The following is a 27,345-nucleotide window of genomic DNA, read 5'->3' on the forward strand; positions in this document are numbered from 1 at the left end:
GCAATAACTGGACTAGATATTAAAATATAAAACCATTACCAATAAAACAGAACATGAGCACACGGAGAGACAGACCAACTCAAAATCTAGGAACAGACCCAAGTTAGCAGGAAAATTTAGGACGTGCTAAGAACTGCCACTCAAATCACTGCGGGGAAACTTTTAACATTGGTGTTGATGGCTTGATAGCCATATGGGAAAGGATGTTTCTTGGATCTGTATGTGGCACCATTCACAATAAATTCCAAACAGATCAGGACTTGAAATATAAGAAGAACACCCTTACAAGCACCAGAGAAAATACGAATAAACTTTCTTACTACCCAAAGTAAAAAGAAACTTTCCTAACAACAACTCAAAAAAACAAAAGATTAACAAATTTTGACTATGTAAGAATGAAAGTTTCACACAGCAAAACATGGCCAAGATCAAAACCCAGGTGGCAGACTGGGAACTGTACCTGTAACGTGTTACTGATGCAGGGTTTGAAGAGCCCCACTGCATCGAGCAGGACGGAAACCTTTACCTGGACAGCAAAGGGCAGGAGACCAGTGCACAGGGGAAATGCAGATTAAAAGTACACGCGTGCTTCCCTGGTGGCGCGGTGGTTGGGAGTCCGCCTGCCGATGCAGGGGACACGGGTTTGTGCCCCGGTCCGGGAAGATCCCACATGCCGTAAAGCAGCTGGCTCCGTGAGCCATGGCCCCTGAGCCTGCGCGTCCGGAGCCTGTGCTCCGCAACGGGAGAAGCCACAGCAGTGAGAGGCCCGCGTACCGCAAAAAAAAAAAAAAGAGAGTATACGCAGCTATCTTTCAGAGTCCAGAAAGTCCAAGTATCTGACGGCTCTGGCAAGGCTTTGAGAAAGCCAGCGGGAGGACAAATGCACAGCACCTCAAGGGAGGGATCTGGCTGTGACGGCAAAATTATAGATGCAAATACCCTCTGACCCAGCCATCTCACTTGTAGGAACTCTCTCCCAAGATAACTGGGTAAAACAGGAAATAGCAGGTGCACAAGGTGTTTAACTGTGACATGATTTGTTAAGAGCAAAAGTCTGGAAGCCACCCAAGTGCCCACCAAGAGGAATGCCTGAACAAATCGTAGCACACCCACAGAGCACTGTGCAGCTGTGTAAAGAAACGAGGAAAGCCACTACCTGCCTTGATGCAGACTGCTCCAGGACGCACTACAGGAAGAAACAAGGTGCAGAACAGAGTTCACAGCAAGTTAACCTTTTGCTTCTATTCTCAAACCAAACAATGGAAGAATACCCCAAAGACCAAAAATGGTCACCCAGCAGGGGAGAAAGGGGCCAAGAGGAACTCATACGGCTCTGACTTTGCAATCATGGAATATTTAAGTATTTTTTAAAAACTGAAAATAAACTAAAAAAACACGAACCTAACTATATATCAAGATGATAGCATAACCTCAATTAGAGAGAGAAGAATTACTTCAATGATTTTAAAACCCCACGATCTTTCATCTTAGTTAGAAGTATGTGTTTGAACTCATGCAACTTCCCACCATAAACATCCACAATTCTTGGACAAACAACTGATTTCAGCTCTGTGGAAGGAAATGGCTAAGGTTAGTTGTGTTAGAAATAAGCAAGTGGTTCAAGATGAACGGTTATGTCAGAAGGTGCAGGGGGCCTCCCTGAAGGAGTTCCCGTGGGCCAGAGACAAGGCAATTTCTGCATAAAGAACTAATCAACACACCAGAAGTTCATGATGACACTGAAAAGACCCATGGACCCAGGATGCCAGAGTGCCAATGTGGTCTAAAAGCTAAGGGGAAAAGGATCAATTTTTTTAAAAAAATAAATTTATTTATTTAATTTATTTATCTTTGGCTGCACTGCGTCTTCGTTGCTGTGTGCGGGCTTTCTCTAGTTGTTGCGAGCGGGGGCTACTCTTCGTTGCGGTGCGTGGGCTCCTCATTGTGGTGGCTTCTCTTGTTGCGGAGCACGGGCTCTAGGCGCGTGGGCTGCAGTAGCTGTGGCTCGTGGGCTCAGGAGTTGTGGTTCCGGGGCTCTAGAGCGCAGGCTCGGTAGCTGTGGCGCACGGGCTTAGTTGCTCCGTGGCACGTGGGATCTTCCCGGACCAGGGCTCGAACCTGCGTCCCCCGCATTGGGAGGCGGACTCCCAACCACTGCACCACCAGGGAAGCCCTATCTTGGTCTTTAAGTGATGCCACTTAGGGAGAAATGCATCACTGATTTACTCATTTATTACAATGGTTCCCAAATAAATCCCAAGTAACTGGTATCAGACTGCTAAGAACTATGGAATTTGTGATCTCCCAAGCCTGGGGCCTGGAAGTGTATATTTAACAAGGCACGTACTCACTGAACCTCAGAGCCTGAAGTGGGAACTGCTGATGTACACATGCATGTCCTCACTCCACCATCTGGGCAAGCTTAGTTAAGTGTCTGAAACTCTGGGACACCCCTTTAACTTTCAGTTAATTCACCGAAAGAGCAAAAAAGGTAAGTGTCCTAGTCCTATTACCGAGTTAGTGGTTTTACACTAAAAGTGCCAGGAGGCTCTGAATATTGCTGTCCTCCCCGCAAACTCTATGGCCTTGCCCACTGGTGGGAAAGAGTCTGATCGGGTCTGAGCCGTGTCTGCAGTGCCTGGAGTGCCCCCTCCTGGGGAGGACCTGGCCGGGGAACACCCACCTGAGTCTGCAGTCTAGCAACAATGTCCTTCCGGGCTTTCATGACAGCGTCCAGCTTCCCTGAAACCATGATGGAGAGGCCCTGGTCTTTGGCAAGAGACAGCTCCAGGTGAGCGCCAGTCCTCTGCATGATCTCAAGGCAGATTTTTGCTTGTTCACCTTCTCCAAACTGGTTCATGTCCTTGTATTTCCTCTCCTCCAGGGGTACATGGAACACCTGCTCAGAAAAAGTCAAAAAGGGAAGGTTAAGAGACCAACCAGAGAAGACAGGAGTGTCCAGAAACTGAACGTACAGAGTAAAGAATGTGAGTCTGTTCATTCACTAAGTATCACCCCTGCCTACTGCTCTAAGGCCCCAGAGGGCAGTTAAGAGACAAGCAGAAAGCGCCTAAGGGCAGGAGACTGCGGTCCTAGTGAAGAAGACAGCCCCCGCCCCCCCCAACCCCAAGTACAAATGAAGGCAAGGGGCATCACATAACAATAATGAGCAAGGTCGGGGAAGGAAGCAAACTGGGAGGTGAGAAGGACCGGGATGGCTATGCTGGGAGGGGCGGGAAGGGAGGAGTGCAGGCGAGAGCTTCACAAAGGCGGCAGGAGCACCTAGCGCAGCGGGGGGCGGGGTGGGGGGGTCCACGAGGTAGCGGGGAGTGCTGGCCCCTCAGCCCACCCTGTGGGTGAGATGAGAAGACAACGGAGGGTGTGAAGGAGGACACATTCTGACTGAGGACTCTGGTTCAGGGCCTGAGCCACTGTGTGGAATGTGGTGCATTTACAGCCTCAGGAGGCCGGGGGAACCAGCATACAGCCGGTGATGAGTTCTGGGCTTAGGGGGACTTCTCAGTGCGTGGCTGGTAATCGACAACCATGACCCAACATCGACAGAGAGAGCAATGAGCCCGCCAACACCCCAGCTCCAGGGAGCAGACACAGGCTAGTGGAGTCCCAAAAAGTCAAGAGGAGAAAAATGCTTCAAGACAGTGGGACAGCTGCTGATGCTGGTGACACAGAAGGCAAGGGCAGTTCCAGCAGCTGGAGCACAGACTGGACTGCAGTGGACTGAAAACATATGGGACCATCCCTTCTGGGTGCTGGGGTGCAGGGCAGCTGTGCTTCCCTAGAGCTCTGGGGGGCTGGGAGACCGACTTAATCCAAAGGCCTCCTCTCATGTCCAAAGCGCTCTCACATCTGCATGTTCAAAACCCTCCCAGGAATTCCCTGGCAGTCCAGTGGTTAGGGTTCCATGCCTTCACCACCGAAGCCCCGGGTTTGATCCCCGGTCAGGCAACTAGGATCCAGAAAGCAGCGCAGCGCAGCCGGAAGAAAAAACAAAAACAAAACCAAAAACCTCCCATCAGACGCCTCTGCTTCCTACTTGGAAGGGAAGGTGAAAAAAGAATGGATTTTCTACCTGAGTGATGACAGAAGCCTTGATGGGCCGGATCTTGTTATTCCAGACGCCAGCAGGTTCCTGGGCATTTTCCAAGCAAGCTGCTTTCTCAGGGAGTGGGGGGAAGGCATCCTTGTAGGTTGGAGGGTCACTCTCCTCCTCTGAATTTAAAGTGGCAACTGGACCGGCCAACATAGATTAAGAGGAAGCACACCACTTTCAGTGTTAGATGGAAAAAACACGAGGAGGATTTTAACGTCAAAAAGAGAGGTAACTGACTGCTGACAACCCCCCGCCTCTTCCCTAGGTCACAGGAAAGGGCCCCCGCCGCTCTGCAGGCCCAGCGCCCTCAAGGTCAGCCTGTCAACTGGAAGGGCCAGACTCGGAACCTGATGGCGCCCCTGCCCTGTGCACAGCCTCCCCCGGGAGCCTCGGCTCAGACACCGGATGCCCCACTGCTCCCCTAACGGGGTGAGCTCCTTGATGGAAGGCCTTGACATAGACTTTTCAGCCCTGAAGAGTCTTCCAATCCTGTATTCAAAAACAATCACGACCACAATGCCTGGCACAGAGCCAGCTCTTAAATCTGCAGAACAACATGCTGCTGCTGCCCAGCACTGCCTGTGAGAACCCCCTGAGGTAAACGCAGCTGATTTCTCACTGCAACGTACCATGCCGAAAGCATCGCGGGACCTGCCATCTCTGCCCCCCGTACCCCCAACGCAGGGAGCACCGGAGGAAATCAGGTCCCGGTGATCAGCTGCTCCACCCGCCACAGTGCCCTGACCGTTCACCACAGCTCCATGGAAGCGGGAGTGTGACTGTCTGGGTCACCCCAGGGTCCAGGGCCGAACAGTATCCGGCAATGGCAGGGCCATAAAAACTACTGTGAACAGATGTGCACGCAGAGCAGAGGGGTGACCTTTGGAATCGGACAGGCCCACGTCCAACTCTGGGGTCACGACTCTAGCCGTGCAGCCATGCTATCGTGGATGCCAAGACAGACTCCGTGTGACGAGCTATTCCAGTCTGCCAGTGCCTGCTCCCCTCCCCTAAAAACGGGGGCGCAGACCCCACAGGGCTGTTGGGTCGTGTGGAAGCCCCAGCCAGCAGGCACTCGGAACCCAATGAGCAGCAGTGTCTAGGTCTCCACTGCCTAGAAACAAGCCACTTGAAACGTGGTGAGTGTGACGGATGAAACGCACTTTTAATTTTAATTAATTTAAACTTAAGAAGTGATATTCAGTTCGGTTATTGGAAAACTTTAAAGAATGTTTGGAACGACAAAGGGTAGAACAAGCTACTCTTTCGGCTGCAAATTTTATAAAATCTAACTACAGATGAAGGGCTTTGGAAGGAAACAGCATTCAGATCAAGTTGTCCTGCAGTCATACATACACATCAGACTCTGAAGGGGAAGACAAGACTGTGAAGCATGAGCTAGAGATGCTGAAGTGACCGTCCTGCAGGCGCCCCAGCCCGCGTACCGTCCCTCCGGGGCAGCGCTAGTCTCCACGGGGGCTGGTTGCCTGGGCCAGCGCAGGGCCCAGTCCGGCCCTCATCCTCACAGCTGTCTCCTGACAGAGCTCTGGGATGCTTCCCATCCCAGAGTCCGATTCAACACAACAGGGCAGTAGCGATTTTGGAGAAGAACCCTAACAATCACAAAGGCCAAATTCACCGGCTTTCCAGAAAGTTGTCCACATTTTAAATCTCACTGTAGGCAATCCATCCACCACTCCTGGCCAATTTCACCCCGCAAACGAGGGTAGCGCAAAACGGAGCACACAGCACTGGTGGGTCCTGGCCCAGCCCACAGGCACGGGGCGGAGAGGCGCCTCTGGAGAGGCCACAGGCTCTCATGGGAACCGGAAAGAGCCGTGTCTCACGGTCCACAAGAACAGCGAGGGAGGGGCCGTCACCTTTGATCTGCTGCGGAACCAGTCCACTTCGGTGTTCAGCAAAGCTCTCTTGGGTCAGAACAGCGACGGAGCTCATGGTTGATCTCAGGAGTCCACACGATCCAGGTGAGCCACTGAAGCAGGGGGGTGAGTCAGAGAGGCAAGTCCGGCACAGCCAGCTCACAGCCACCTGATCCGTTCAGCTGAGAGTTTAAGCCAAGGGTTCACTCTGCTTCACCAGCAAGCAACACCTTATCTTCCTCACTTACAACTGCCGACATAAGGTGATTCCCAAACTCTCACCAAGTGATGAAAAGGAGAAACTCGGGGGCGGGGGGGCGCCCTGGAAAACCTCCCCCCCAGTTGCCCGTAACAGAGCAGACGGAGGCTCCAGCTGAAAGGTTCAGGACCAGGACGCCCAGGGGCCACCCCTCTCTCCACCCACGGGGCCCCAATGGAACCCAACACATGTCTGACCCAGCCCCAGACACAGACCAACATCTGGATGGTTCTACTAACAACTATCTCAGTTATTTGGTTCATCTGTTCATCCCCAAGCCTCCTAATGTTTATAAAATGTATCATTTGACAGTAGCTGCAAAGAGCCACTGAAGAGCAGCCTCCCTTGCTCTGTGGCAACAGTGTAACAGCAAGAGGTAGGAGGGGTAGCAGTTTAAGTGCCTCTGACATGCGGTGACTGGCTGTTCTCCCACATCTGTGCGGTCTCCCAGGTGTGGGAGGGGACTTGCAGGGGGTGGGACCTGGCCCAAGGGCACGCGGTTCCTCAGTTCAGGGTAGGAGCCCCGCGGTCCGCCTCTGGACCCCACCCCCGAGTGGCCGCGGTGCTCAGCGAGACTCTGGCTCTCAAAGCCACAGCTCCCTTATTTGGAAAAGGGGCTCACTTAGCACTGGCTGCCTCTCTCCAACTCCAGGTGAGCCCCATGCTACTTGCAAAGAGGAAGAACCCACTCTCTTCACACAATTCTGCACCAAATGTCTTCTTGTACCACCGTGGCAAAAAAGTATAAGAGGGTCAAGTAATTTAATAAGAGTGAGTTTTTTCATCATTTTTACAACTCAGTAAGACCCCTCCCCAAGTTCAAGAAAATTAAACTCCGTATTTCTAAAGAGAAGCAAGATACAAATTCAGATACTCTGAGCAAACGTAATTCACATTTAAGGAAAAAAGATTAAAAATAGATGGAAACCAGATGACACATCTACCTGAAGTATACACACTGCTCCATGCTGGGAGGTTAGCTACAGTGATTCTCTCTGAAGAACCGTTCAAAACTTAAGGATAAAACATAACAAAAGAAGGTACACACACAGCCCAGGGCCAGGAAGCCTTGAGACAGGACACACTTACCAGCAAAACGGTCAGTAGCCAGAAGGTCCGTCCTGAGGCTGCCCCTGTCAGCCTGCCAGCTTTTTCTGGTGTGGGACAGGAAGGGAGAGGGAGCAAGGAGAAAACCAGAGAAAAGTTACTTATCTGCAGCCTACAACCCAGATCCTTTCACCTCTCAACCAGAAAAGGTCAAAGTATTACTTACACTTTGGCTACTAATACCAATATTAGGCAAATTGCTTGGGGGAAAAAAATGGAAGAAACCCTTTCACTAGACCATTAGCTTCTTATTTTTTTAAAAATTAATTTATTATTTATTTTTGGTTGCATTGGGTCTTTGTTGCTGTGCGTGGGCTTCTCATCGTGGTGGCTTCTGTGTGGAGCACAGGCTCTAGGCGCACAAGCTCGGTAGTTGTGGCTCACAGGCTCTGGAGTGCAGGCTCACTGGTTGTGGCGCACGGGCTCGGTTCCTCCACAGCATGTAGGATCTTCCCAGAACAGGGCTTGAACCCGTGTCCCCTGCACTGGCAGGCAGATTCTTAACCACTGCGCCACCAAGGAAGTCCCTAGGCCATTAGCTTCAAATAAACATATTACAGTAAAACTTGAACTATCTGGAACTTCTAGAGGGCAACTTTTCCAGGGACCCAAGGGAATCTCATAAGTGTATCCCTTTTACATGTAACCATTTTGAAGTAAAATTCTCACAAAACTCATGTTTGTTCTGCTGCGTGGCTGAGTAATTTTTCCTGTATTCCTGTTATTAATCTATGCTGAGCCAGAAGAAAAAAGGTCCTGCAACACTGTGTCATGATCTAGAACAGACTGTAGACCTTGGGGGCTCCAGAGCTTTTTAGGGTGACTGAGGGCTACTGTCTTTAAGAGTTCCCTGTATATTTTGTAGTTACTTTGTTCTTCTTGCTGTTATCCTATAAAAATTCTTCGGTCCCTTCTAATCCACTGGGGATTTAGAAACCAGGCCATAAAAAATAGCAGGGCTGGGAAGAACCTTCAAAGGCCATCCTGGGAGGACCAAGAAAGAGGGGTGGGTCACCTTGCCTTGGGGGACTTCAGGCTAGTGAGGCTGCCAGGTAGGTTATCAGCCACTTTACGCAAACCACCACATGCGCTTGATAAGGGAGACATTACAACAGTGGTGAGGCATGGGCTAAAACGGGAGAATTCCCAACAGTAACAAGAATACCTTACCTAACTGGAGAGTAACACCCCCAAATTCTTGCCCATAATACCAAGTGTGGTTCAGGAGCTAGGAAGAAGGTTCATGGCAGTCAGGGGTGCCTCAGTGGGGTCTCAAATGTCCCAGCTGGGGACATGAACCAGTGGTATTAAAAACAAAAACAAAAACAAATCTCTCAATGTAGGGGCTTGAGTCACATGGGGGAAGTACTGTGAGCCAGAGGCCAGACCCTCTCTGGGGCCCCAGTCCCACCAAACACACAAAGGCACCTGAGACCCAAGTGGAAAAGGTGGAGACAAACTGAACGAGACTATTTTATTTAAGAATTTGCCTCCAACAAATTCTAATCGCAAGTCTCAGTGACTAAGGCAAGGAAGAAAGAAACCCTTTCCATTCAACCAAACTGTCAGAGTAGCACATCCACGCATGGGTCCTGACGGGGTGGAAAAGGTGAGCCTGCCTTGGGATTCCCAGTGTCCAGGGGGCCCACACTTAGCCCGTCTAGGAACAGGAAGGTGGTGCTGCAGGTCAAAGCACCAACAGGAAGCCAGGACCCAGGCGTCTGCCTTGCTCTCCTGGCAGCTCTTGACTGCTGACCTGCGACCTGAACAGCCTCCCACGCCAGGTGCTCAAAACCCACTGACACCCACCCTCTAAGAAACTGCAATAACCCACGTGATCACCATGACACCCACACCCTCTTCTCTATGCTCCTAACCGACCAGTCCTCTTGCTTTCCTGGACAGGCAAGTCTTCAGTTGCCCGGTGACAGCTACAAGGTAAGCCCGCGCAGTGAAGCCACTGTCCATATCCGCTCCAGCCACAGCTTTCTGACGAGAAGCCCCCACCCTGCACCTGGCATCACACACAAGAGGGGAAAAGCTCCTGAGGCTCCCTTCTGAGCGAGCTCCCACACGCTGCACGAGTCAGTTCCGGTGAGCCTTTCTCCTAAGCCCTGCTTTCCTCACTGGCTCAAGAAAGGGGCTTCATTCAGTACAGCTGAACCTAGAACCTACCGAGTCTGGGAGGAAGAACCCGGCAGAGCCTCTAACGCCCCCATGTGTGCACAGGCCCTCAGGCAGCTAAGGGCAGAGGGGTGGACCTACAGAAGACTCCAGGCTGGTTTGACAGGACACACTGGTCTCTAGTTTCCAGATTTCAAATGGCAGTTTGTCCCAGCTGGGAATGAATGGATCACAGCAAGCCACAGGTGAACATCTAGGGCATGATATGATCAAATGAGGGTGTTGTTTTTCTCATAAACTTCTCAAACTCCTGTCTTTAAAGAATCCATTTTAAAACCGATCTGCTGATCCATGTATAAGTGCAGACCTGAGGCGCTGGGGCAGACCTTATAAAAGGCCAGCACCAGTCCTCCTCCAGTGCCCCCAGCCCGACTGTCCCCCTGCCTCCAGTCCCCCACAGCTACACCCACCCCTCGGAGATCTTCCAACAACCTCACGGCCGTCCAGGCGTGTGCGCTCCCTACCCCGGCTTCCCTACTGGCCATCAGTCCCAGGAGACCTCAGCCAGGCCTCCTCCTGAGAAGCAGAGACCAAACCTTTGCTATCGCAGCTCCTCCCTTAGTTGGATACAGCTGCTCAAATCAGGACCGAAAGGGACCTCAGCGACGACTCTGTCCCACTCTCTGAATAACCCGGGGGACAGGAGCCACACAGCCTTCCCTGGGGGCCCGGGCTCTGACGCTTCTCCATCTCTGTGTAGCTGTCAGGACAGGTGGCTTGAGGCCGTGCCGGATCTGCTCCTTTTTCCCCCTTCCTGCCACAGAGAACAAGTCCATCTTTCCTACAAGACTCCTGCAGGTACGTGGATTCAGCCCATTCTCCAGCCCCCTTCAGTGATTCCCAAGATGCCCTAGTCCCTTCATCATTTTGGTTGCTCTCAACTACTTTCCATGCAAGCAGCATTCAGATCCACCCAATACAAATCTCAAACTATTCTCAACCTGGACTTTAAGTCTTGTTTCTCAGAGTATAAATACCCACAGTAAAAAAAAAAAACCACATTTCAAAATACAACTATGTAAGAAAGAACTAGAACCAAAGGAAGAAGGCTAGACAGAAGCAAAGACTCTTCTCTCCTACTCCCCGCCTCCCCAGGGTGGGGTGAAGCGGCGGGGGGGGGGGCCCTCCCACAAGGATGGACGGTTATGCACCAGGGTCCCCAGGTGAAGTCACAGCATATGTGGATTACATCTGAAGCTCGGTCCTAAGAAATGTACAACAGATTAAATGAAGAATTTTACTTCTTTGCCTGTAAACAAGGAAATATAAGCTGATTCCCTTGTAATGTTTTGCCAATTACATATTCAAAAAAAAAGGTCTTTAGCAAAGAGAACTCATGAGTAGTAGTCCAGGAAGAATTTTATCTCAGCCAACTAATGAGATCTCAGTGCTTTGTTTACCTACTAGACAGGACTGAGTATGGAGGGTATCAAAAAACCACCAGGAAACCCAGGACCTCTGTCCTCTTCTTCCAGAGTTGAAATTATTTACTTTTATCCCCACAGCAAGCTTGTAAGGAAAAAAAATTTCAAAGTCCTTCTCAAGACCCACAAACCAATTGAGAATACGAACATAAAATCCCCATGGCTGCGAGATCACAAAGCATAAATATAAGGCCATCCGCACAAGGTCTACACGGCTGGGAGTAGAAGGCGGGCATTTGTGCGTTTCACCAAGTTCTGGAAGTCGGCACCCATCCTGCAGGAGGAACTTTCGCAGATGCCACCTCAGCAAGGCCCTCCCACAGGCCACGCGAGCCCGCGGGCGGGGAAAGGCTTAAAGGGGCAGCAACGCGCTGGGCCTCCCCGCCTTTCATCCAAATTCGGTACTTTTCCGTAATGCATTTTTCGTCCGCGGACCCTGGGGCACATCCAAGTTGCGCTCCAGCCCCGAGAAGGGCAGCAGGGCCCGGCCGACCACGCAGGCGGCAGCAAGTGGAGGTGAGGCCCGGCCTGCCCGAGCCCCGTGCCGCCGTCCCGTCCGGCCCCACCGCCGAGGATGCCCTGCGGGACAGGCCCCTGCCCCTGCCCCCTCCAGCCGGCCGAGCTGGGGGGAGGGGCGCCCCTGCCGGAGCAGGAGGGGGGGAGGGGGCAGGGCTCGGCCGCCAACGTCACCGACCTGGGCCCAGGTCGGGCCCCCCACCCCCAGCGGCGGGCGCGCGGAGGGAGCGGGACCCGGACTGGGGTTTGGGGGCTGCTCGGCGGGGCGGTGGGCCAGCGCAGAGCCGGCGCCGCGGGACTCGGGAAAGTTTCTCACTCTTCCCGTGCCAGCGCCGCGGCCCATGCGCAGTGGTGACACGTAGCCGCCCCCCCACCCCCGACCGGTCAGGGGGGCGCCCGCGGCGGGGAGGGAGCTGTGCTGGCTGGAGGGTATCGGCTTCGGGGCGCTGGGGCAAAAGGCGGCCCCGGCCCCCACCCCCGCCCGGGGCTCCACGTCGGCAACCCGGCGCCCCAACTTCCCCGCGCCGCCCCCCGCCCGGCACCCCGGCCCGCGCCGCCCGCCCCGGCCTGCTCACCCCGCGGTGCGCCCGTCTGTCCGTCCGTCGTCTGTCCGCTCGCCGCGGAAGAAGTCGAGACCTATGCTCGCTCGCTCCCTCTAGGCTGGCTCCCTCCAGGCCGGTGCCCGGGCCCCCGCGGCTATATAGGGCGGCGGCTCCAATCCCGCCCGGACACGTCAGACCACGGCCGCCCCGCCCGCCGGCCGGCCAACGCCGCGCCCCCGCCCGCCTGCTGCTCCTACAGCACCCAACTCCCCGGGGGCTCGGGAGCCTTTTACTGGGGGGGGTGGGGGGTGTCGGGGAGTTGGGAAATCAGTCTCCACCTTCATAAAGCAAAGGCGGGAGGGACTGCAGCTCTAGCATTAAGGTCCCCAATACCGCCTCCCCACCCCAAAAAGAAACAAGACACCTCGAGGTACAGCACAAAGGAAATTAACTGCTGGCCCCAACCATCTACACCTTCCAATAGCTGGACAAGCTGGCCTAATGAACTCGCATGGAAACACATCCCATGCCCCCAGAGTGCGGAGCACAGATTTTCACTGGCGCACTCGCCTGTGGTTCAGCTCCTTGCGTCCTTCACGTCTATAACATATCCGTACTCTACTCCTTGGCTACCAGTTTAATTCCCTTAAAAATTGTAGACCCCTCTTTTAAGGACTCCACTCCTACAGCTGTGTCTCCACCCTCACAGCCGAAACAAATAAGAGGAGAACAGAGCCCCTGCCCTCAGGGGGCGTCCACCCTGGTGGGTGAGAACGACAAACCAGGTCTGCATTCCTCGTGTCATATGTGACAACGGCCTCAGTTTCTTTCTTTTTTTTTTTTTTTATAAGGGTACAGGCCTAGTGGAGGGATTTGCACCTCTGATGAAGCAGCCCATGAGTAGAATCCTACATGACATACAGGAGTGCACCACACCCTGGGGACAGGGCATGAGCCAGGGCCGCGGCAGGAGCTGGGAAGGCGAGGTCAGGGTAGAGAGGACCCCCAGGGCCAGGTCAGCTCACCTGCGGCCATGATACACGTGTTGCTCAGGATGATGGGAAGCTGGGTGGGGGGTGGGGGGGCAGTTGAGGGGGAGAAGGCAGGACCAGGGTATTCCTTTCAGTGGGACACTGTCAAAGTATGTACACAATGGAGAGGGGGGCGGGGCAGGGCCACAGCACTTGTTCTGTCTACAGGTGACAATGGCTTTCCATTGTGGTTGGCAATGGCAGATGCACCAGGTGGACAGATTCCGACAGTAGCACCAGAAGTTTCTTATTAACTGGACACGGGGAATGACAGAAGTCAAGAACAGCAGGGAGACTAATAAGAATAAATAAACAAACATTTAAAAAAAGAACGGCAGGGAGGTTCCTAGCGGCCCTCACTGAGATGGAGAGACTGAAGGAAGCCTAGATTGGTAAGCGGAAGTGTGATGCAAAAACTCGGATACGCCGTCTGACATGCCCACTGGATGGCCAAGTGGGGATGTCAAGGAGGCAACTAACTGTATGTACAAGGTGAAGGCTGGGGAGAAGCCCATCACAGCTGACAGAATACGACAGCACTTCATGACATCACTGGGGGAAGAAACCATGGAGCTGAGGACACTGTCATCAAAGTTGTACCTTAAGTCACCAGGATGGTACCTGGGCAGGTGGCACCTCCTGAGACCTGGAAGAATCTCTGTAAGCACCCCTTCCTATGTTATCACTGCAGTTTGGAGGTAGTCTTTCCATGCGGATTAACCAACCAGCAACTCTGACAAATGCGTTTTGTTATTTTTTGTTTCTGAGGGCTCAGCACCACAGAGGGGTCTGAGAAGGGAGGAAGAGGGGAGGGATTCAGAAAGAGTAGGCAGGTCCACCGTCAAGGAACTTCCAAGGAAGCTAGGAAGTCACCATAGGAGAAGCTCACAGAGTACCTGGTGCACAGGACGCCTTAAAAGAGATGGTTAGGGCTTCCTTGGTGGTGCGGTGGTTGGGAGCCTGCCTGTCGATGCAGGGGACACGGGTTCATGCCCCGGTCCGGGAGGATCCCACATGCCGTGGAGCGGCTGGGCCCGTGAGCCATGGCCGCTGGGCCTGCGTGTCCGGAGCCTGTGCCCCGTAGCGGGAGAGGCCGCGGAGGTGAGAGGCCCGCATACCGCAAAAAAAAAAAAAAAAAAAAAAGAGAGAGAGAGAGATGGTTAAAAACATATAATCAGGGCTTCCCTGGTGGCACAGTGGTTAAGAATCTGCCTGCCAATGCAGGGGACACAGGTTCGAGCCCTGGTCCGGGAAGATCCCACATGCTGTGGAGCAATTAAGCCCGTGCGCCACAACTACTGAGCCCGCGCACTGCAACTAGTGAAGCCCGCACGCCTAGAGCCCGTGCTCCGCGACAAGAGAAGCCATCGCACCACAACTAAGACCCAATGCAGCCAAAAATAAATAATTTTTAAAAAAAACTGTAAAACAACAACAACACATAATTAACAAAAGATATTATAAAATCAAGTGTTAAATTTGTGCTACAAACCATCTCAGGATGCTTTTGTGCTGATAGTTACAACCGGCTTTCCTTCCCAGCAAGCTTTACTACATTGAAACTAACAGTCTGCAGAGGCAAATTTTGAGATATCTGAGTCAAGCAATATTCATACAAGATAATGTGCAAACCCCTTATGGCTGCCTCAAAAGGTGAACATCAGTATGTGACATTTGGGTTTTCAGTGTTCAAGGGAACAGGGGAGAAGCTTTGGGGCTCCTCAAGGTAAAAGGTTAGAACAGAGATATCCCCCACACACACTTAAAGCCACGATCCCCCCCAAAACTAACCCTCAACAGATGGTAGGTTCTGGCCCACTAGCATAGCGAGACTACAGGCCGCTTCCGCACTGGCCAGTGCTGGGAGATGGAAACCCCTCTCGAGCACTAGCAACCATGCACTAGTTTAATTGAGTTTCAATAAAGGGTTAGGGCTCAAATTCCTACAGCCCCATTTGTCCAAGGCCCAGCCCCAACCTAGAAATTAACAAAACAGAAAGCAACCCCACCTGGAAGGGAATGAACCTCACACCAGGCTGCCAAGGACACCCACAGATCTACCAACACTGTAGAGAAGCTTAAAGTCCAAAGTTCAAAAACTAAGACTGAAAGACGATTAGACTTAAGAACTCCAGGTGACAGAACTATCAGAGGCTATTAAAAAAAAACAAAGCGACTAGAGACAGAAGACATAAAGTTTACAATTTAAAAAAAAATCAAGAGATGGAACAAATTAGAGAGGTTAAGAACCTCAGATACAAGGATGAGGAAGTCCAACACATGTCTAATAGGCAGTCCACTGGAGGCAAATACAAAGAATAGAGAAGAGGGACTTACTTCCCTGGTGGTCCAGTGGCTAAGACTCCATGCTCCCAATGCAGGGGGCCTGGGTTTGATCCCTGGTTAGGGAACTAGATCCTGCACGCATGCCACAACTAAGAGTTCACGTGCTGCAACTAAAAGATCCTGCGTACTGCAACTAAGACCCAGCGCAGCCAAACAAATAAATATTAAAAAGAAAAAAAAAAAAGGACAGAGAAGAAATATTGGAAAAATAATGGAGAAAATTTTAGAATGTAAAGATATTACATTTCCCTCCCCTCCTTAAAAGAGACAGAACAGGTGGTCAGGTGGATAATTTAATCTGCGTTTTGGTGTAGAACAGTGAAACCTCAAAAACGACCAAGACAAGAGTAGACCTTAAAAGCAACTAGAGAGTAAAGACAGATTACCTATAAAGGAATACCATGAGACTGAGGGCAGACCATGTCACAGCACAATGCCTACCAGAGGACAATGAAATAACACCTATAAATTACGCTGAAGGAAGTTAACTGTCAATTTAGAATTATTTATCTTTTTTTTTTTTTTCAAAAAATACATTTATTTATTTATTTTTGGCTACATCGGGTCTTCATTGCTGTGCACAGGCTTTCTTCAGTTGCGGCGAGCAGGGGCTACTCTTCGTTGCAGTGCACAGGCTCCTCATTGCAGTGGGTTCTCTTGTTGCGGAGCACGGGCTCTAGGCACGCAGGCTTCAGTAGTTGTGGCACGTGGGTTTCAGTAGCTGTGGCATGCAGGCTTAGTTGCTCCGCAGCATGTGGGATCTTCCCAATGGATCTTAAACAATGCACCACCAGGTAAGCCCTAGAATTCTTTATCTTATTTAATATACATTATTACTTATTTGTTATGTTATTTTGTATTACCAATTATTAAATAAAAGAGAAAAAAAATAGAAAGCAAGAGAAGTAAAAGAGAAGCAATTTAAAAGACAAATAAAACACAAAATACAATGGAAGAGGGGGATTCCCTGGTGGTGCAGTGGTTGAGAATCCGTCTGTCAATGCAGGGGACACGGGTTCGAGCCCTGGTCTGGGAGGATCCCACATGCCGCGGAGCGGCTAGGCCCGTGAGCCACAGCTACCGAGCCTGCGCGTCTGGAGCCTGTGCTCCGCAACGGGAGAAGCCGCGACAGTGAGGGGCCCGCGCATCGCGATGAAGAGCAGCCCCAGCTCGCCGCAACTGGAGAAAGCCCTTGCACAGAAATAAAGACCCAACACAGCCAAAAATAAATAAATAAATAAAATACAATGGAAGAAATGAATCCAAATGTGGCAATAATCTAATGTTAATACACTAACTAGCCAGTTACAAAATCCAGCTATAGGCTATTTAAGAATCCCAAACCATGAGGACATAGACATTGAAAGTAAAGGGATAGAAAAAGTACTCCAGACAACTACTAACCAAATTAAAGCTGGGCTATCTATATTATTTTCCGATAAAATAGACTGCTGGATAAGAAGCATTATTAAGAACAAAGAAGGTCAAGAATAAAAAATTCAATCAACTCTGATCATGTATGTACAGTATCTAAATAACGTAGCTACAAAATGTATAAATAAAAACTGAAGGTTACTAGAAATTGATATAGCCAAGATTACAGGGGAAGACTGACTCAACTCTTGGTAACATAGATTATGGAGATTAAAAATGCACAGAGGGCTTCCCTGATGGCGCAGTGGTTGAGAGTCCGCCTGCCGATGCAGGGGACACGGGTTCGTGCCCCGGTCCGGGAGTATCCCACAGGCCGCGGAGTGGTTGGGCCCGTTAGCCATGGCTGCTGAGCCTGCGCGTCCGGAGCCTGTGCTCCGCAGCGGGAGAGGCCACAACTGTGAGAAGCCCGCGTACCGCCAAAAAAAAAAAAAAAAAAAAAAAAAAGCACAGAATATTAAAGCAATGCAATTAAAACCTAGTTTATTGGACTTATATAATCCTTTGCCCAATGATTAGAAAGCACATTCTTTTCAAGTATACATTGAACTTTTACAAAAATTGGTCAAGAGCTAAGGCCCCCCCAAATTTTTTCCCAACAAATGGCAAAAAATTAATAAACATTCTGTGATCATAACACAATTAATTAGAAGTCAAGTTAAAATTTTAAAAATCCTGGAAAGTTTAAAACTTGCTCCCAAATAACTCATGGGTCAAAGAAGAAATCTGAAAATATTTAGAATAAAGCAGTTATATATCCAAACATGTGGAATGAAGCCAGAGTATTACTTGAGACAAATCATAATCTTAGCCATCATATTAGTGAAGAGTAAAACGTAAAAGTTAGCTAGTCACCCCTTGTAAAATCCGAAAAACCACAGAATAAAACTAAAGAAAACAGAAATAAAGATAAGAAATCAATGAAGCAAAACACATATACCACAGAAAATAAACTGAGCTAAATCTAAAAAGACTAGTTAGATCTCTGACAAAAATGATCAATGAAAAAACGAGAATAGGTAAAAATAGGCAATACTAAGAATTCAAAGCGGGTCAAAAACTATAACTAAAATAGAGACTTTGAAACATCATACAAGAAAAAAGAGAAAAGTATTATCAAAAACTTAGATGAAATAGGCAATTTCTAGAAAAGTAAGTTACCCAAACTGAGTCTGTTAGAAATGGAAAGTTTAAATAACCAACACTCTCCAATATTTGAAGAAACAAATATAAAAATCACAACAAAAAGGCAGGCCCAGATGGTTTTGTAAGGAAGCCCCAAGAGATTGTCTTCCCAACTCACTTAACGCCAGGGAAATTTAATACCTCCCAGACAAGGGTAGCAGGAGAAAAGAATATGTGAGTTTCATCTAGGTACTTAAAAGCAAAAGCCTAAAATAATCTAGCAAACTGATCCAGAGATGTAAAAACAAATATGTAATATGTAATGATAAAGTCAAGTTTAATCCAGTTATACAAGGTGGTACAATATCAGAAAAATAAAGTAACTCTCCACATTATTAGCACTGGAGCAAGATGATTTGATCATCTCAAAAAACATTCAAATGAAGAATCTGATATAATGTACCCATTCCTGATAAAACAGGAATACAAGGACACACTCCCAAACTCGATGATGGGCACCTACCAAGAGTCCTCATTAGAGGCATTCATACTGGGACCATGAGGAAGGCAGGCGGCACTGAGCATTTTCTACTGAAACCTACACTAGAGATTCTAACCAGGGCAGTAAGGCAGGGAAAAGGAAGGTATGAGGATTGGAAACAAAACTGCCAGCGCTCACAGACAATATAACTGTCCAAGTACAAGATCCAGGAGAATCCATAATTACACTATTAGAACTAATTAAAGAGTTCATAAGTTTTTTGGAAACAAGACCAGCGCGCAAAATCAATTATGTTCCAGAACACCAGCAACTATTAGAAATAAATCCAATGGGAAAGTAGAATTTATGGAGAGTATTGTAAAAACGTTTGTCAAAACACAGAAAAGACCAAAATAAATGGAGAAATGCCATGTTCACCTATATAGGAAGACTTAATCATACAGACTGCAATTCTCTTAGACTAGAAATTCAATGCAAATGCAACTTAAATCCCAAGAGAGGCATGCACATGCATTTGTGTGTATAATTTTATGACCAGATTTTATACAATTTTCATTTATACAATATTTCTATATACATCTATACAAAATATTTAATATATAATTGATATGTATACAACAAGTTTTATACAGAAGATCAAGGGCCACAGACACCTCTGAGGAAAACAAGGTGGGAGGATGTGCCTCCCCAGTCCAAGCTTTTCAGCTGCAGTCATCCAGGCAGTGTGTGCTCCCGCAGGCGCAGGGGCAGAGGACAATGGAGCAGGTGAGAAAGCCCAGATGTGAACAAAACAGACAGACTTTCACTAGAGGTGACCTCGTGCTTGGACTACACAATGAATGCCTCGGGAAAACTGATTATTTACATGAGAAAAACCTAAGTCCTTACCTCACACCACTCACAAGGCCAATTAAGCCTTGAGATGCAAATACTGTGAGCGAAACAACTCACTTCTAGCTATATTTACTACAGGAGAAAGCTCTCCCACACGAGTGAGAGAATCGTATACAAGAACCACACCACAGCCAACAACTGTAAACAACCTGTCAACAGACGAACATGGACAGACAAACTGAGGTGTGTACCCTAGGCTACTTACCCTCGATGCTTTACCTACCTACCTGACAGGAACCCCTCCAAGCGGGGTCACGTTGATGGGGGTCAGGAAGAGCAGGGGGCCGGGGGCATCGCTGGGGCTGTGGGAGCGCTCAGGTCTGATTCTCCCTCAGCAGCCCTGCCACCCTGTGGGAGACTGGTGGTAAGGAACGGGGGTGCCGCGCACTTTGCGCTCCCACACTGAGTGTGGTGTTCAGGAATGGGCAAAGAGTATGCCTTCATCCTTCTTGATAGCTGAAATATACTAGCAAACTCCTCCTGTGATTAAGCTTATTTATATGTAGCTATAAATATAAATTGTAGTGTTGACCCAAGTTGACTGGTAGTGCATTCTAATACTGAACACCTAAAAACTAGGTTCCTTTCTTTGGCTCAGAGACAGTGTTTATTACCATATATATGTTCAACTCAGCAGCTTTGTTCCCCCCAAATATAGTAGTACAAGTTCAGATGAGAGAGAAACAAATAGCTGTGGTCCATGTTTTCCTTTACCTGGCTTTATTCTTTCTCCACTAATTCTACAGTGTCACTTCTTTTTAGGAAGTGACAGAAAGGGTAACTTAGAATTTTCTTCAATGACATGTATTTCTCCGTAATGTGAAAATAGGCAACAACTAAGTTTTAGCTAAGTTGTGACAGGTGTCTCTAGTTAGAAGAGACTGTGTAATTAACACCACACCTGCTGTCAGGACACCTACGTTCAGAATCTTGCCAGATACTACCTGGGTCACCCTGGCTGGTTGTTTATGCTCTGACTTTCTACATTTCCCACCTCTATCAACTTCTGAGGCCTTTGTAAATGGTTAAAAAGATCAAGGAAGATAATCTGCTCTATAGTAGGTATCCCACTGTTTGGGGATATTAGTGTTTAATTCCACTAAATGAACAAACACATCACCACGTTCCACTAAATGAATACATTTAACATAATACTCTAGCACGTTAATTTTACAAATACTGAAATAATCAGCAATATCTTCTCACCGATGAGTAAAGAATAATATTTATTTAGAGCCTAAATCAAGAACAAGTGTCAGATAAATACACCTTATAGCTCTTTTTAAAAAGCAGATGGGACAAAGGTTAGGTTCAAAAGAGTAAGTGAATGGATTTCCACAGAAATGAAATGAAACCACCCTATTAGAGCCATGCTGGCCAATATGTCCTGGTGATGTGTGTCTATGGACAGTCGAGACGTGGCTAGTTAGAACTGATATAGACTGTAAGGCTAAAATACACATGGGTTTTGAAGACTTAGTACAACAAACACAATGTAAAACATCTTATTAATGAGTTTATGTTGATTACATGTGGAAATAATATCTTGGATTAGGTTAAACAATATATTATCAAACTTAAATTTCACTTGTTTCTTTTTACATCTTTAAGATGGAAACTAGAAAATTTTAAATTATACATGTAGCTCTTATTGAACAGCAGTGCTGTAGTCGGTTTTCCAAATCAAAGCAGAAAGGAATGTAACCCAACGAAAAGTTCTTATTAATAAACTTTATAAAACAGTCTTAAAAGAAGAAAATCTCAAGTCATTTTTTATAAATCTCCTGTTTATAATGAATAAATTTAGAGTAGGGGAAAAAATACAAAATGGGTACTTGTCTTAGTCACGAAAGTATCTCCTCTACCACAAACACCCAGGGGCACATGGTAGAGGTTATAGTCTCAAAGATCTGAGAAAGAAGTGGCCAAGTGTCGTTTACAGTATTTCCAAGCACTCTAACAACCCATTAAAAAACAAAAAGGCAAAAGATACAAAAATCTTCCACGGAAATGCAGGAAACATTTAATTTGTACAAAAGAAATAGATTTGAAGGTAGGACGAGACTCTACATTTCACCTCTCAAATTGGCAAAAATAAAGTATGAGGACAAACGGTGTGAGCATACTGGTGTGGCTGGAAGAATAATAACTGAATGACCTTTCTGAGGAGCAATCTGATTACACACTGTAATTTAAAATACAAATTTTGGGCTTCCCTGGTGGCACAGTGGTTAAGAATCCGCCTGCCAGTGCACGGGACAAGGATTCAATCCCTGGTCTGAGAAGGTCCCACATGCCGCAGAGCAACTAAGCCCGTGCGCCACAACTACTGAGCCTGTGCTCTACAGCTCGCGAGCCACGACTACTGAAGCCCGCTCGCCTAGAGCCCGTGCTCTGCCACGAGAGGCCACCACAATGAGAAGCCCATGCACCCCAATGAAGAGTAGCCCCAGCTCAACGCCAACAAGAGAAAGCCCGTGCAGCAACTAAGACCCAACGCAGCCAAAAATAAATAAATTAATTAATTTTTAAAATAAGGAAATAAAAGTGAAGAGAAATGTTTCTGTGAACACTAAGTTTACCACATTGAAATTCTCAACAAAGCCAGTTTGCTTTAAAGAAAAATGCCAGGTGAAAAAAAATCTTAAAACCCTCAAGGAATCCTGTGTTCTAACTGCTTTATTAAGTGTCTTAAATTCTTGATCTGACGGTGAATGTCCTAGATGACGTATTATATGAGCTTGGTTTATGCAAGAAGAGATTATGTAGGATACAGTCAGCAGACACTCAAGTACCCACAGCCCGGCATCCAATGATTGGTGAATGAGCAAACTTCCCCAACTACACCACATACCCAGTGTCCGTGTTAATAAAGGGGCGGCTCTATGTTATACCAATACGTAACCCGTGGTGTTAGAGAGACACGTTTGTCTATGCACAAATAACTCTGGAAGGACACTCAGGCCACTGAGGACACAGAGTTCTGTGAACAGGAGAAAGAATAGGAGCACAGAGTCGGGTACTGAGAAGTATCAGTGCCAGAGTAAAGGAGGGGGGACTGCACTTACTGACTCGAAGTGTCAGCAATTTTACTGTTAAGTTGGTAGGTGAACACACATAAAAGCATATATTTCATATACCACTTACCAAAGAAAGTGTGTTTTAACAGGTACAGAAATTATGGATGGACGTATGCTAAGTGTTCACAAGAGTATATATGGGGAGTGTCGGGGGGAAGGCGTATTGTATGACGCGCCTCACTTTTTCAACAGAGATACTTGCACTTGGAGGGAAACAGAGGTGCTATTACACGGCACTAGCCACCATAAATGAGTGGAAGCCTGAGTCACACGGATTTTCTTCTCTGTTTTATTAGACCATGCTACCAGCAAGAAGTCTGAAGTAAGCTTTTTCGCCGTGCATTTCTTTGTGGAGCGTGAGGCTTTACGTTAACCCGTGAAAGCCCCTGGGAATCGGAAGGCGCCCGCGAGCTGTCTCTAAGTGTCTGGAGGGCAGCACAGAAGGCCGAGCTCTGCCAGCAGCCAACAGCACAAGTAGGAACGAGTACAGACACCTGTCACCTCAGCACGAAGACAAAGGTCCCCGAGGAAGCACACCTCGCCGGACCGCGCTCTGGAAACCTAGGCAGAGCGCTTCCCACCCAGTGACGTGCACCCCACTGGGCGACCATATGGATTAGATGGCTCCTTAGATCTCCGCCTCGACAAGTCTCTGTGTCCTTAAAGAAACCAACCACTGCTTCTAGGGAAGTGCATCCGTGAGGTCTCTGAACACCATGCTTCTCTCAGCGCCTCCACACACAGGCTCGGAGGCCCCCTGCTGCCTCAACCTGGAGGGCATTTCTGGGAAGAGAAGGGGATGGAACCGCCAGGGAGAAGGGCTCTCTCTGGCTGTCTCTCCCCCCCAGTCCTACAATTAAACTACAAGAAACAAAATAATTCCAAGTTTGACCTAGGGCAATATACTCAAAGGTGTTTTTTTCTTCCTAGAATTTACATAGAAAAGTTCCCTGAGCTAGAATGAGCTTTTAGCTCGTGTTTATAAAAAACTTTGCAATGGATACAAAGCTAGCTAAAGCTATGGGTGGATACTTAAGAATCAGAACCAGTCCTGTCCAAATAGAAATGAAATGCTTTTCTACAAAGGAAGAAACAAACATCAGAAACATCAAGTCTTCGGACTTTCTCCTCTGCAGGGTGTTAAGCCTCCGCCGGCACTCAAGCGCCATCTGCTTGGTGACACTGGGCACATCACACCTCTCCAACTGACCTGTTTCCTCATTTGTCAGACGAGGAGATGGGACTCCGTCATCTCTTCCAGTCCTATCTCTCTGAGTCTACTCCAGGGAGTAAACCTCACTTTGGGATTTAAAGACCTCCGAGAAACCCTTAATGATACAGCTGTCCCCAACCCCTCAAAGAACTAATTCAACATAAAGGCACAGTAATACAAAGTACAATGTACAGGGACTCCCCTGGTGGTCCAGTGGTTAAGTCTCCAAGCCCCCAATGCAGGGGGCCCGGGTTTGATACCTGGTCAGGGAACTTGATCCCACATGCATGCCTCAACTAAGAGTTCACATGCTGCAACTAAAGATCCCACACATCACAATGAAGATCCCGCACGCGACAAGAAGATGCCCCGAGTGCCACAACTAAGACCCGGCACAGCCAAATAAATAAATAAATAAATATTTTTAAAAATTTAAGCATTAAACAAAAACAAAACAAAATACAAGGTACAGACCAAAGCAGAGATATTTAATCTCTGTCCTGAGTCAAACACCTGAGATCCAGGACTCAGGATAGACCACCACGCTGTAAGAGCATCTGGGGTGCAGGACCTTAGAGGTTTCATCTGTCAACAGAGAAGGCTGGACAGGGCAAGAAAAAACTGTTAACCCTCCTACTAGAAAACCGGTAACAACCAAAGAGGCGAGGAAGACAAAGACAACCTGTCTCTGGCTCCACAGGGATCCAAGGATGGGAAGCAGGTGGGCAGCAGGGCCCTCATCAGCATGGTGGCGCCAGACTAAGGTGAACACACAGAGGCCAACTCCAAGCAGACACCAAGCACCCCCTTGGGATGAACTCTAGCTACTGTGTGAAGAAAGAACTGTGGAAATTCAAGAGCAGAAAAAGTGAGAAATAAAAAGCTGATGAAGTCTGGAAATAACCACAAATTCCCTAAGGAGGAGACTGCCGGAATAAACCATGCTATGTCCATGCAACAAAGTAACAGGCGGCATAAGAGGCATGCATAGCAAGATCTCCATGCACTGTTCCGCATGGTCTCTAGGGACGAGGTTAGTGAGAAAGGGCGAAGGAGGCAGGAGGTGCAGAGTAAGCTACCTAACTCCAAGAGAGTGCCGGAAGCACCAGTGTACCTATGTCTGCTCGTGTTTGCAAGAAGAAACAATGGGAGGCAACACTGGGAGAAGCAAAGGGAGGAGGGACAGGGATAGCCGCCAACTCCTCTGAGTCTAGCACTGAGTCGCCCTGCCTTTAGAACCACACAAGTCAAAGAACAAACTCTAAAAACAAACATGTCCTGCTTCCCTGTCTTAATGGTGTTTATATGGTTGGGTTCAGTTAACATTTATGGCTCAACGAATTTTCACTAAGGATTTGCATAGTTCTCTGTATGTCTACCATACTTCTTTAACACTTTTACTGAAAGAAATTGAAATGAACCTAAATAACAATGTCACAACAGTGGCGCAAGCATCAGAGAAAAACATAACTTTAAAACACAATAACTTGACAGCATATTCCAAGTGGGATATAATGTAATAACATTAGTTACTATTATTCTAAAAATATTTTATGTTGTAGGATAAAGTTAATATCATTAAAAAACAATTTTCAGGGCTTCCCTGGTGGCGCAGTGGTTGAGAGTCCGCCTGCCGAGGCAGGGGACACGGGTTCGTGCCCCGGTCCGGGAGGATCCCACGTGCCTCAGAGCAGCTGGGCCCGTGAGCCATGGCCGCTGAGCCTGCGCGTCCGGAGCCTGTGCTCCGCAACGGGAGAGGCCACAGCGGTGAGAGGCCCGCGTACCACCAAAAAAAAAAAAAAAAAAAAAAAACAATTTTCAGCATTAGCAAAAACCATGTAGATTTTCATTTGAATTGGAAATATCCATACTCATGATCGGTTCCCAGGCCTGTCTGCTACGAGAAGCAACGCAGTGGCAACGGGCACCCTGAGCACAGACGGTGGCGATCGACACCATCCCCACTAAAAGGAACCAGGCTCCTGGGAAAAAACGGCTGAGTCCAGGTCACAAGATGGGACATCTCGCTGTGGCAAAGAGCAAGGAAGGAGTCACAGACTAATGGGGTCATGTCCACAGAACACAGAAGCCAACTTGGGGGAACCATACAAGCATCAAAAACTGGCTTCAATGGGTTGAAACACAATTACATACATCTACAAGTTTATAATACTGGGGGCGGGGGAAGCAACAAAAATGCATTGTTGCTTTGGAAGTTGCTAGTCCAAACATATTCTAAATATGAATAAGGCAGAGAAATCATTTCTCCTTTCTCTTCAGGAGCAACTGTATTTTAGAGTAACCAGAATTGATCAGGGAAACCTTCTTCATGTAAAAATGCCAACAAATAAACGCAGAAACAGAACCAGAAAAATCCTCATTTTGCCACTGCCAAGTGTAGGCTAAATCATAGCCCCCAAAGATATCCAGGTACTTAGCCCTGGAACCTGTGAATGTTACAAATGAATTAAGTTAAGAATATTGTGATGGGAAGATTATCTTGGATTATACATGTGGGACCTAAATGTAGTAAGTATCCTTAAAATCATGTACTTTGGGCTTCCCTGGTGGCGCAGTGGTTGAGAGTCCGCCTGCCGATGCAAGGGACACGGGTTCGTGCCCCGGTAAGGGAAGATCCCACGTGCCGCGGAGCGGATGGGCCCGTGAGCCATGGCCGCTGAGCCTGCGCATCGGAGCCTGTACTCCACAACGGAAGAGGCCACAACAGTGAGAGGCCTGCGTACCACCCAAAAAAAAAAAAAATCATGTGCTTTAAAGATGGAGGAAAGGACCGCAAGGAATGCAGGCAGCTTCAAGAAGCTGGGAAAAGCAAGAAATGGATTCTCCCCTAAAGCTTCCAGAAGGAAGCACTGCTGACATCTTGACTTAACCCCAGTGAGACTGGTTTCAGTCAAGTTTGTGGTAATTTGTTACATCAGCAATAGGAAACTAACACACCAATGAAACAGTGAATATAAGCAAAATGGCTATTAAGCCCCTCAGATAACTGGGTGATAAAAAACTTTATAAGGGACAGAATCAGCCTTTGGACACTTCATTCACTGATCACTTGTAACATAACGAAGAGAAAGACAGCCAGACATTATGCCTCCTGGTATAATGCAATATGAAGTACACAGCACAATCTATGATGTATTCTTGACACCCTCCCTACACCAGCTTTGCCAAAACAAACAAAAAACCCCAAACCAATAACCACCCCCAAACCAATTAAGCATCTAAACCTAGCTACCAGTTTACAGAAAATATGAGGATCAGAGGTATATACCACACGCCACCACAACAATACAATCAACCAAATGCAGAATGTGGGAAAATCCACAGCACAAATGGCCCTGTTGCTTTCATAAACAAGTGGCATTTTTTTGAAAACAAGAAAAGGGATTGTTACAGATTTTAAAATTGTTTAGGTTTTTAATGCAGTGTGGACACTTTCTTTGGGTTTTCTTTGGCTCAAACAAACCAAGTGTAAAGACATATTTTATGACCTTTGGAAAAAACTGAACACAGAATAGATACTGGATGATATTAACAAAATATAGTTAATTTTGCTAGGTAAAATTTCTTTAAAGCCCTCATCTACTGAAGATACATGCTAAAGTATTTACAAGTGACATGAAATGTGATATTTGCTTTAAAATACTCAAACTCAAAATTAAAAGTATGACAAGTGCAGAAC

General features: G+C 47.9%; 1 protein-coding gene across 8 annotated transcripts in view; it reads right to left on the reverse strand.

Moving 5' to 3' along the window:
* Positions 1-27,345, reverse strand: part of HDLBP (high density lipoprotein binding protein) — a 67,964-nt gene that overhangs the window by 23,856 nt on the left and 16,763 nt on the right. For 3 of the 8 annotated variants that reach the window (XM_067027370.1, XM_059053721.2, XM_067027371.1), the window contains 4 exons: positions 7,340-7,404; positions 5,992-6,104; positions 4,091-4,248; positions 2,684-2,899 (listed from right to left, as the gene is read on the reverse strand). In XM_067027370.1, coding sequence (XP_066883471.1) covers positions 2,684-2,899; positions 4,091-4,248; positions 5,992-6,067 — 450 coding nt within the window. In that variant the 5' untranslated portion in view covers positions 6,068-6,104; positions 7,340-7,404. Of the gene's footprint in view, positions 1-2,683; positions 2,900-4,090; positions 4,249-5,991; positions 6,174-7,339; positions 7,405-12,056; positions 12,197-27,345 lie in introns of those variants that run through there. The other 5 variants (XM_067027375.1, XM_067027372.1, XM_067027373.1 and 2 more) reach the window with 3 other exon arrangements.

This window comes from Kogia breviceps, chromosome 2 (assembly GCF_026419965.1).
Source record: "Kogia breviceps isolate mKogBre1 chromosome 2, mKogBre1 haplotype 1, whole genome shotgun sequence".
Lineage (NCBI taxonomy): Eukaryota > Metazoa > Chordata > Mammalia > Artiodactyla > Physeteridae > Kogia > Kogia breviceps.